The 10275-nt window shown below is 37.3% G+C and overlaps 2 protein-coding genes across 2 annotated transcripts; both read right to left on the bottom strand.

The window, feature by feature from the left end:
- Nucleotides 1–266: 266 nt before the first annotated feature.
- On the bottom strand, nt 267–5448 carry LOC119416951 (protein lifeguard 2-like). The gene is made up of 12 exons (XM_037684151.1): nt 5369–5448; nt 4388–4475; nt 4211–4296; nt 4024–4088; nt 3883–3936; nt 3713–3763; nt 3591–3630; nt 3446–3483; nt 2181–2268; nt 1982–2077; nt 512–565; nt 267–416 (listed from the first exon to the last, which is right to left on the bottom strand). The coding sequence occupies exons 1-12, from the start codon at nt 5381–5383 to the stop codon at nt 267–269; spliced, it is 825 nt and encodes a 274-aa protein (XP_037540079.1). The 5' UTR covers nt 5384–5448.
- Nucleotides 5449–7171: 1723 nt separating this feature from the next.
- On the bottom strand, nt 7172–8670 carry mfsd5 (major facilitator superfamily domain containing 5). Its single transcript, XM_037684149.1, has one exon. The coding sequence runs from the start codon at nt 8668–8670 to the stop codon at nt 7225–7227; it is 1446 nt and encodes a 481-aa protein (XP_037540077.1). The 3' UTR covers nt 7172–7224.
- Nucleotides 8671–10275: the final 1605 nt, after the last annotated feature.

Below are 10275 nucleotides of genomic sequence, written 5' to 3'. Positions count from 1 at the left end.
CGGTCTGTTGAAGCCAACTTGGGTCATGGGGTCACAAACATGCTGGAGCATGGTGGAGCGAGGGTTCGGGAATCTTTTGAATCATTGTGTATCTCAGAGATTCACAATGTGATTGTGACATCAATAGGTAAAATATAAAATAAATTTAAAAAAGAAGCTGCAGTAACTAATTGAAAGCGCACTCATCAAAAACACCAAAGTTCACAAGATTTAACTGCCATAATTTTCACAATGGTGAAGCTCTTGGCAGGTTGAAATGGTTAGGTTTATTCTTGTTTAGTTCCAAAGATTTGCAGAAAGAAAGAGAAGATGTACACAATATCAAGGTAGATGCTGAGGGTGGCAAAGACATATTCTTCAGGGCTCATGGAGTACTTCTTGTTCCCCATTAGTAGCTGGGTGTCAAATGCCAAAAACTGGAACAGGTAATTCAGAAGGACAGCAAATCTTTAATTCAATAGCTTCTTTTATGTCAGTATTATGAATGGTTCAGTGGAACTTGGACTCTTACCATAGTAAACAGAATGGCTCCGAGGGTCGCGTAAATGGCATCCAACCAAGGAACCTGGTTTGAACAAAAATGACTCACTTGTGATTCCAGTAAGTCACCACATGAGACATCCATTTAAGAAAGCAACCTTAAAGTTGAAGGTTTCTTTATTTGTCATACGCACCGCATGTGGTACATGTAGTGGAACGAAATTGTGTACACAGGGTCCCAGTTACATCCAAAAACAGTATAAATTGTAAAGAAAAACAGTAATAAGATCTAAGATATGAACTAAGAAATACGCTAAATTAAGAATACAATATATAACATAAAATATATTTACAAAATAAAAACTCAATGTACAGCACCTACAGGTTAACTGTGTTATGGTTTTGTAACATATTAGTTACTTATTAAGTGTTGTAAAACAATTTAATACACCAATTCATTAAAGATGATTATTATTATTATTAACTAATTTTTGCCAGACACCATTACAGAACATGGTATTGTCTCATATTTCCTGTATCCTCCGTTATTCCTACCGACACAGTATCTTCTGCCACCACAGTACTGTCCTCTAGCAACAAGAAGTAATAACAGCAGTTAAACAGTACAACACCTGTAAACCTAAAATCTTAACTCAGTTAGGAGGAAGTTTAATTTTGACCCATCTGATGAGCTAACAGCTGGTCAGAGCAGGGTCAAGGCCAGTAGTTTGCTGCTGTCTTCAAAATAATTAGTCTCTAAAATTATATTACAGTTGATACAAATGGTATTTTGTAAACAGTGAAACAGTGATCATTAATCAGTTATACACATTATATAATCTTCAATTTTGTTGTTTGTGTTGTACGTGAAACTTTACTTTTGCTACATTAAAGGTGTGGTTTCTACAAAGTAAAATTTCATCTAGAAAACATACTTTTTTAATGTAAAAAAATACTCAGCCACACGTAGAACACACTCTTCTTTCTACAGCACCTTCATTTTCCTGTTTGCTGCTGGGACGATTCCTGTTACAGTGGCGTCACCAGCATATGGCTGAATGCTCATGGTATCTGTTTCATACACTAAAGATCAAATATCTCACTATCTTGTAAATGAAAAAAAAAAACTGCTAAAGGCTTTCTTTTAGGCCTTAAAATGTGATGTTTATGGTGCATTACTAAGTGCCTATAAGGCAAGTTGGGAATGAAAACACATTTAATCACTGCCAACAATCACAGCTAAAGACCTCTGAGTTTGAACTAATTTTACAAACCTATTCAACATGATTTACACCTTTTTACATTTATTTAAATATGGTATGTCATTTATTATTATTTTTAAATTAAATGCTCATGAAAAACTTTGAATGAAACCTTTGAGCATGCATCAAGACACTTTGAATGAACTGGTGCACCGAAGCATCTTATCAGAACAACATTCAACCTCACGCTTTAAAGGGAACAGATTATGGAACTGAATGACTTGTGTAACCATACTTACATATTGAAATGGGAGGACAACAGCCAACACCAGTCCAGAGATGAGCATAACAATGCAGAAGATGATAAGGATACCTTGGCAGGAGGTCACATCAAACTAGAGCGATGACATAACATCAAGCACATGAATGGCAGGATTTGAACTTCAAGACATATCAGCTACAGAATGAGCAGGAGGAAAAAAATTGAATTTATCTCACTTTAGTTTGGAAGCTGAAGACTGTGACGACGAGACAGACTGCTGCTGTGATGCCCAGACACATCACCACTGACTTGGTGTTATAGTAGCTAATAAAACAAGAAAAACATGCAGACTTTGATATATTCCTTTTATTTGAGTTTGATCGATGATTCACTTCAACCGGAGTGCAGATTACCGGTATCTATCTGAACCAAAAGCTATAAAATACTATAGAAGGATTCTGCAATGAGCAACTCTGGGGCTGCATTTATACATAACCTGTACAAATAAGAGTTGAACTGGAAAAAAGACATTTAGTTGTTAGATTCCTCTGCAGCGGCTCTCTGTAGCTTTGACAAAAAAAAAAAAAGAATTTAATTTATATTCATAACTATAGAAAATGTGCCTCTCTCTCTCTCTCTTTCTTTTTTTGGTTGGATTTTTCTTGTTCAGTTGTATGTAAACCTGAACTTTGACAAAATGATAACTCAAGGATTAAAACAGTTTGATCTGTTTGCACTTGTTAAACCAGTTATGTTAATCTAAGCCATGCCGTGTGAGCTTTCTATAGTATATATTTAAAACAATTTTTTAACACATTTGAAGCAAGATGTTGGGGAAGTAAAAGTGCAGTTTTTTTACATGTTCATAACAGATTGTTATATTAAAGGTTGTTCAAATAAAAAAGTTTCATAAATAATTTGGTAACAAGAATTTTTATAAGATTACTTTTGACAAAAGCTTAATAAATGATAATAAATAAGGGTTTTTTACATTTGTTAGAAAAACAAAGTTATTCACAATAAAAAAAAATTAATAAATTGGTGTCATTTTTAATTTGACTAATATATTAAGTTGCAAGCCTATGCTTTATTATTTCAAAGTGGACAACACATATTGTTAATTTAGTGCAAATGTGGGCAGGAATCATAAGTTTGCGTAGTTCAGAGTTTAATTTATTTTCAATGAGGATACACATTTAAATAAATAAAACTCATGAGTTTTTTTCTTTATCCTATCATATAAAATTACCAAATAATGTCAAAAATGTATAACAGCTACTTGTCACTTCAATTGCATATTGTGACAAATAGATTTTGAAATGTAGTCTTTACATAAGCCTTAAAGAGCTTTCTTATCTTTATTTTACACCAGTTTTGCAGCTCTGGAACTTTTTTGTTTTAACTGGGACAGAAATGGCTCTTTTGATTGTCAAATTTGCAGACTCCTCTGTTATATCGTGTAAAATTGGGAAGGTTCAGAGAATAAAAATAAAGATTTTACCTGGACAACATCCCTGTCATATAGGAAAGGGACAACGTCTGTAAGAGCAAAGTGGAAATAATGAAAACATGTTACAGTTATTAAAGTTATATTTAAACAATGGAATATTTCTGAAATTGACATTTTGCACTTATTTTTCACTTACAAAGATGGCAAGCAGAATCAGATTCCATGGAAACTGTCTCCTGCAGGAATGACAGTATTTGAGGTGATTTTCGTTGTGTGTGTGTGTGTGTTGTGCATTCAGTTTAAGAAAAAAGAGTTTACCTGGGTGCAGAGCAGCATGAAAGAATCAAGTAAGTGACAAAGAACACAACGCTGTAAAGAAAAACAGAACTACTGTTAGATTTTGATATGCAGAATTTGTGGCATTTATATATTTATTAGGAAAGAAGTTGCATTATTTCAACAAGATGCATGTTTCTTCTTAAACTTACTATGAGGCCCAGTACCACCCAGGGTTAGTTTGAATGTAGTCTCTCACAGGGTCACTAAAAGACACAGACTTACAATGAGTATCCAACTCGATAAACTTGTTGAATCATAATGAGAAGAAATGAAAATGATATAACACTCACCAGAATGTAAAAAGGGCCACAATAGCAAGTGTCACCAAAAGTTGGGTCATCAAGATAGTGTACACCTAAAAACAAAATCAAACAACATTGTAAGCTCCTTTTGGGTAATTTATTAGTGATACACAACAATAAATGTTATATATGATATATGAATGTAAAAAAAAAAAGAAAAAAAGCCTTGAGGTACCTTTCGAATAAAGACTCTCCTGATGTTGAGGTCATCCCAGGTGAACTCTGTGAGCATCTCAACGTCATTGTAGCATGGAGTAATATCTGAATGACATAATTTCAACACATAATCCAAACAGTCAAATTGTGTTGTAAAAATCAAAAAAGCCTAGTGAGAAATCCAGTATAGTCTTACCTGCAGCAGCTTCCTCATATGTGGGGGGAGCAGGGGCCACAAAAGCCTGTCCAGTGGAGTCACTGTTCGCCTTGTTAGCAAGTGACAGCTAAATGGATAAAAGCAGAAAATAAAATTATATTAAATACTTTGTATTGACCTGAACTTGCTCGTATGAAAAATGGTGTATAGTTCCTGGAGATAAAACTGGGAGCACAAAATGTATAATTCATAGTTGGCAAGCTCTACTGGAAATGCTTCACCGGCTCAGTTGCAGACATTTGATTACTGTCACTCTTCTTCAGTTACAGCTGTTCAAATGACTGCTTCAGAATTGTACCCACATTCTGTACGTAATTTTACATAAATGTCTACTTTCACTGCAGCTTCCTCTCTGTAGGTGTCAAAGCTTTCACTAGAACCACAAGTTAAACCCAGACTTTACTGATTCTTTTTTTTTATTTAATTGGATATTCAAAACAACAACTTTGAATCAGTAATTAGACTTAAATGTTGAACCATCTGAATTTTGAACAGGTTATAACCAATGTACTGTAACCAAATACATTTGAAGTTTAAAAAAAACACAGAGAAAAATGGTGTAAAAATTAATAATCATAATATAAGCGAGACAACCCTCACTTAAAAACATGAAGGACCGGCTTTAGAGTCGTCCAAGTCCAAATCGAGGACTCGTGATGACGTAAAACAACAAATGACGCAGTTCATTCAGCAGCTCAAACAGCGCAGAAAATAATAATAGACCTTAATAAAAATAAACTTAACGATGAAGGAATTATGTCACCAATGATCAACCCCGTCGAGATTTTATTTCACTACGACTCAATCTAGTCGTGAATGAATGAATCGACAGATTAAACAATTCAGTTTGCTCTGACAGCAATGTTAAAAAAAAATAAAGGCACTGCTCAGGTAAATGTTAAGTTCAAAACGACTTAAACCTCATTTTGTCCGCTATATGTTAAATGAGCTCATTCATACCTTCCCCTGCGTCATGATGCCTTTCTGTAGTCCTGCAGGTGTTCTCTGTGCGTAAAAAGATCTCGATTCCTTTTCCTGCTGATGTCACTCCTGAAGTCTTTCAGAGGACTGACAGCTGTGAGACCAGACCTCAGACTTAAAGATGCCCGTGATCCTGACGACACACTGATGTAACCAAAACAACAGCCCAGTGATGTTGCACCCCCCCATCCAGAGGAGGAGGTTCTAGCAGCATCCAGACCGAGCTGCACCAGGACTGTACCACAGCATCAGGGGAGCAGGGGGTTTGGACTGGCAGCATTTTAGGGATAGCAATCTAGAAGAATCTAGAAAAACGGTTCTCAGCTGAACAGGATATTTGAAAGAGAAGAAATCTGTTTTGAGCACCACTTTCAGCTAAATATGATGCGTGTAAAACTAGTTGCTGTAACTTTTTCAACTAAATTGAGAACTTTCTGGATTGACAGCTTTTATTATATCACTTACCTTTTAACTAAATTAACACATTTAACTTAGCACAGTTTTGATTTAAAACATCAAAGTTCATTGCTCAATAATCCAGGTTAAAAAAAATCCAAAGTTCAGTCAGGTCATCTGGACAGCTTATTTTGTTGAGACGTTTTGTCCTTCATCCAAAGGACTTCATCAGTCCACATTGAACCTTGCTGGATTTTCTACCTGGATTATTGAGCATGAACTTTGATGTTTTGAACCACTTGGGCTATGACTGCCTTAGTCGTAGACGGGGGAGAAGGTGGGCCCCAGAAACCATCTTATCACCAGTAAACTGGTTGGCCCGCTATGTGAGTGTGCTGAAGTTTGTTGTGGCTCCTCGGACTGATGAAGTCCTTTGGACAAAACGTCTCAACGAAAAAAGAAACCGTCCAGATAACCTGACTGAACAGGTACTTCATTTGTGGAAATCACTTGCAATTGACGAATGAAAAGGCGTTACACACATGTTGTCAAACCACATTTGTATGTTTACCATGTGAATTCAGAACAAAAAGTGAACTTCAAATGTAGAATATAACATGCAAAACAATTGATCAACGTTTCCTGTTGTTTTGGAACTATTTCAACATGTTCATGGGATCATGTGAAGTACAGATTTTGCATTTAAAAAATGGAAAGCTCGTGATAAAACATCTAAAAGTACACAAATAATGGTAAAAATAAAACAAATGCGTGTTACAAACAGCAGTTGCCTTTTTATTTAAAAGTGTAGAGAGCAGACACATCGGATGACAACAGACCAGAGAAATCATGTTAATGTTAAGAAAATGTATTCAGATTAAAGCTGAACACTAGATTGCCCTATTCAATAATAAAAAAGAGGAAAAACAAGCACTGTGGACTTGTTGCAATAAGAAACATTTAAATCTTGGTCAACAAGCTAGCCATGGCATCAGTTCTTTGCATATTCATTCAGGTCTCCATTAAACTCAAATACAAACTGTTTTTAATAAAAACATTGTTGTTTTTTTACTTTGATGATGTTGCCATCCATCACATACTGCATTCTCTATACAGGTGGACATACTGAAGTAATTAAAAACTTTTCTGGAAGAATTTATGGAATGGTTCTGGAGCGTACTAACTATTCAGCACTTTGTTTAACAAATTATGGTTGGTATGGCCATGTTCCCAAATTATTTACACAGAAACAAGATTCATATAAACTCTCATAAATAAACAAGTAAAGATATAACAAAAATATTTTACAAAATGAAAGCAATCTGAATCGTCCAAACCACTTTTGCTTCTTCAATTGGCAAAATGTAAAGTGTACTCCAGTCAAAGACAAGAACTCAAAGTTAAATCAGAGAAAAATTAATGTGTGGCGGGAATCTTGATTACATCTCCCCCTCCCCCCTTATGCCCTCCAGCCTCAGGTCTGTGTCGTTTCTTCCCAGGGTAAACAGACTAACGACAGCCATCAGAGCTGCCAGCATCATAACAGCACAGCCTCCAAACATGTGTCTGGTGCCTCCGCCTGCCTCCCCTCCGCCTGTTCCTGACACTTCCCCATGAAGCGCCAGCAGTCCTAAGCAGGCCAGCAGGTGCAGAGGCAACCGGAACCAGGCCAGCACACCAGCTCGTTTCTCCTCTGGGATTACTCTGCCCTGCAGAAAGCTGACTGCAGGGAAGTACAGACCACAGGCCAGCTCCAGCAGCAGGAAGGCTAGAAAGGAATCATGAGGTCTGGGCTGGCCCGGTGCAGTGGAAAAAGTGAGCATGAACAAAGAGAAGAAGGCCATCAGTACAGCAAGACAGAGCACATGACCAGGCTGTAGACGGTAGCGAGTGGAGGTGGCGAGGCGGTACAACAAGGAGCCAATCATACTGGCAGCCATCAGGCAGGAGAACACTATTCCTAAAGGAGGCCCATGTGGGTCTAGTACTGGGGTCCACAGGAAAACAAAAATGTAGAGAACACTTTCAAACAGAGCCTGCACTCCACCCAAAAGCAGAACTCTCCTATCTGACAGCAGGCAGCGCAGCCCCTCAGAGCAGCTGCGTGAGAATCGCTCCTTTGCAGACAAACGGGCAATACTTCCATTAGGGCTTCCAAACAGCAGAGTTTGTTTATCCCCTTCAGGACCTCCTTCAGCCTCCTCCTTTCCCCATTCTGTTAGTATCACCCAGCCGCTGCAGGCCAGAAAAGGAACAGCGAGCAGAAACGGAGCGACTGGCCCCAGATGGAGCCATTCAGCTAACAAGTTAGCCACCAGTCCAGCTCCCACAGCAAGTCCATGGTTCCAGGTAGCAGCTTTGGTGAAGGTACTAGGAATCCATTCCTTGGGGAAATCGTGGACCTCAACATGTCGGTGCACATACCACGCTTCGAATGTGGTAGCAAGCAGGGATGTTGATAGACCTCCCAGGACACGGCCCACAATCAAAACGAAGTAGTCTCTGGAAAGTTTAGTGAGACAACAAGTAGAGTAGGACACGCAGAAGAGAAGGCAGGTCTGACGGCGACCTAAAACTTGATGGAGCCAGCCAGAGAAAGGGGCAAACAGTACACATGAGGCCAGGCCACACACATATAAAATGGCTATTTGGGATTCCAGGAAGCTGTAATGGCGATACAGTTTGTAGAGGTAAGGACCCTGGAGCCAGTCTGCCCACAAAGCCAAAAGGTACGCTTCAAGAAATATTCTCTGGAACCTTCGAAAAGCTGGGTTGGCCACAGCAGTAGGAGCAGACTGCGGTGGTGTGAGGCGGCGAGCTGTGAACTCCAGCCCAACACAAAGGGCCAATAGGACAATTATGGCAAAATATGCTGTCACCAACATATTTATGCACGGTAACTACTTGAGGTCAAAGCTGAAATTTTATTGCATTTCCCACAGTTTTCTTACTATTTCTCTGCACCTATGGAAAAAAAAGAGAGAGATGAAGAAGCATTATTACTATATTCATAAATGCTGAACAGTTTTTTTTCCAACTTAACCATTAAGTTTTTACTCAAGGCTCAACAATCGCTAAATATGTTTGTATAACATATTTTTCAAGGAAAAATATTAAGTAAGACAAAAAAAAGTGATTCATGACAGTAAATGTAACTTATTTACAGCGTACAGACAGTGCATGATGCTAGCTAACGTTAGCCTGCTATTGAGCTAATCAGCTGCTAGCAAGGAAATGTGCGATTTTTAGAGGCAAACTATTTTCATTTACTGTCTCATGCAATATTATATACCTTACCGTATTGTTTGACATAAGTCCCATAGTAAATATGCCGTTTAGTTGTTAATAATTCTGAACAAATAAATGAGAAGATACAACAAATATACATCAGTAAACACTTCCTGGTTCCGTGTTGTGCTCAGAAACGCACCCTCTGACGTCACAGGAAATGCATTTCAAGGCACTGGTTTTTACTAATACTTTAACAGAGACATTGTAAAAGTCAAAAGTAACAAGCTAACTTATGCATTTTTTTTAGTACATTTAAGAACATAGTTATTATTGAGCATACATCAGGATATAGTTATCTAATAATATATTTCCATGAGCATATTATGCTAACGACAAGATAAGCAGCCAGAATATGCACCCACTGATATTTTAACCAGAAAAAAAAGTCACGAAAAAAATATATTTTTAATATCGATCCTAACAGTGTCGAAAATAATTTATGCTGGGAGCAGCGGTGTAAGATTTCCAATATCTGTAGAATTTTTTTTTAAATTAAATTATCCAGAAGGTGGCGCCAGTTCTTTACATTGTTTGTACAGGGTGACTGGTGTATTTCCAATTGTTTTTGGCTCATTTTTCAATTCCTCTAAATGTAAATGACAAATATTAAATTATGCTACAACATGTGTTTGACCACTTTAGTCACTGATTTTCTTTAGAATATTTTTTTCCACATATAATAACAATAATTTAATGCAACACTACTGTACTTTGCAAAGCTATAATTTTAGATAAACAAAATGACCTTTAATAATCCCTGTCTTTTTTTGTTGTCCTTGTTTTTTTTTTGTTGCTGTTTTTTTTTTTTTTTTTTGCGTTTTTGTAATAACATGCTCCAAGAACCCTGGACACATTCACACAGAAGTTATAGAGGAGAATGAAAACAAGAATGCAGAGCATCAATCAGTGCCTAAATCAGTTTACTGCTTTCGGTTTCTGACTTAAGCAGCTGTTACTGCAACTATGTTGAGAATTTTGCACAGTGCTTTGGATAAATTTGCATTTCTGCTCACCAACTTTGTGGGAATACCTTTATTTTACAGCGTCTTCCCACATCAGCGTCTGAACGTTATCATTTAAGGAACATGTGATTTATTTTATTGATTCTTGGAAGGAATGACACGTGTGCTCTCAGTTGTGTTATGACCTAGTTTTTCTCCAGGTTCAGTTCACAGACACAAATGTTGCAACATCCACTT

This window comes from Nematolebias whitei, chromosome 11 (assembly GCF_014905685.2).
Source record: "Nematolebias whitei isolate Nwh7 chromosome 11, NemWhi1, whole genome shotgun sequence".
In the NCBI taxonomy this organism is placed as follows: domain Eukaryota; kingdom Metazoa; phylum Chordata; class Actinopteri; order Cyprinodontiformes; family Rivulidae; genus Nematolebias; species Nematolebias whitei.
This window is presented reverse-complemented; position numbering and strand designations above follow the sequence as displayed.

Excerpts from the sequence above, each read along its gene's own strand:
- mfsd5 (XM_037684149.1), bottom strand. The coding sequence starts at position 8,670 with ATGTTGGTGACAGCATATTTTGCCATAATTGTCCTATTGGCCCTTTGT.
- LOC119416951 (XM_037684151.1), bottom strand. Across the intron at positions 3,631-3,712 it reads TCATGCTGCTCTGCACCCAG|GAGACAGTTTCCATGGAATC; the intron begins GTAAACTCTTTT and ends TCATTCCTGCAG. Across the intron at positions 2,078-2,180 it reads TCTTCAGCTTCCAAACTAAA|TTTGATGTGACCTCCTGCCA; the intron begins GTGAGATAAATT and ends TCATCGCTCTAG.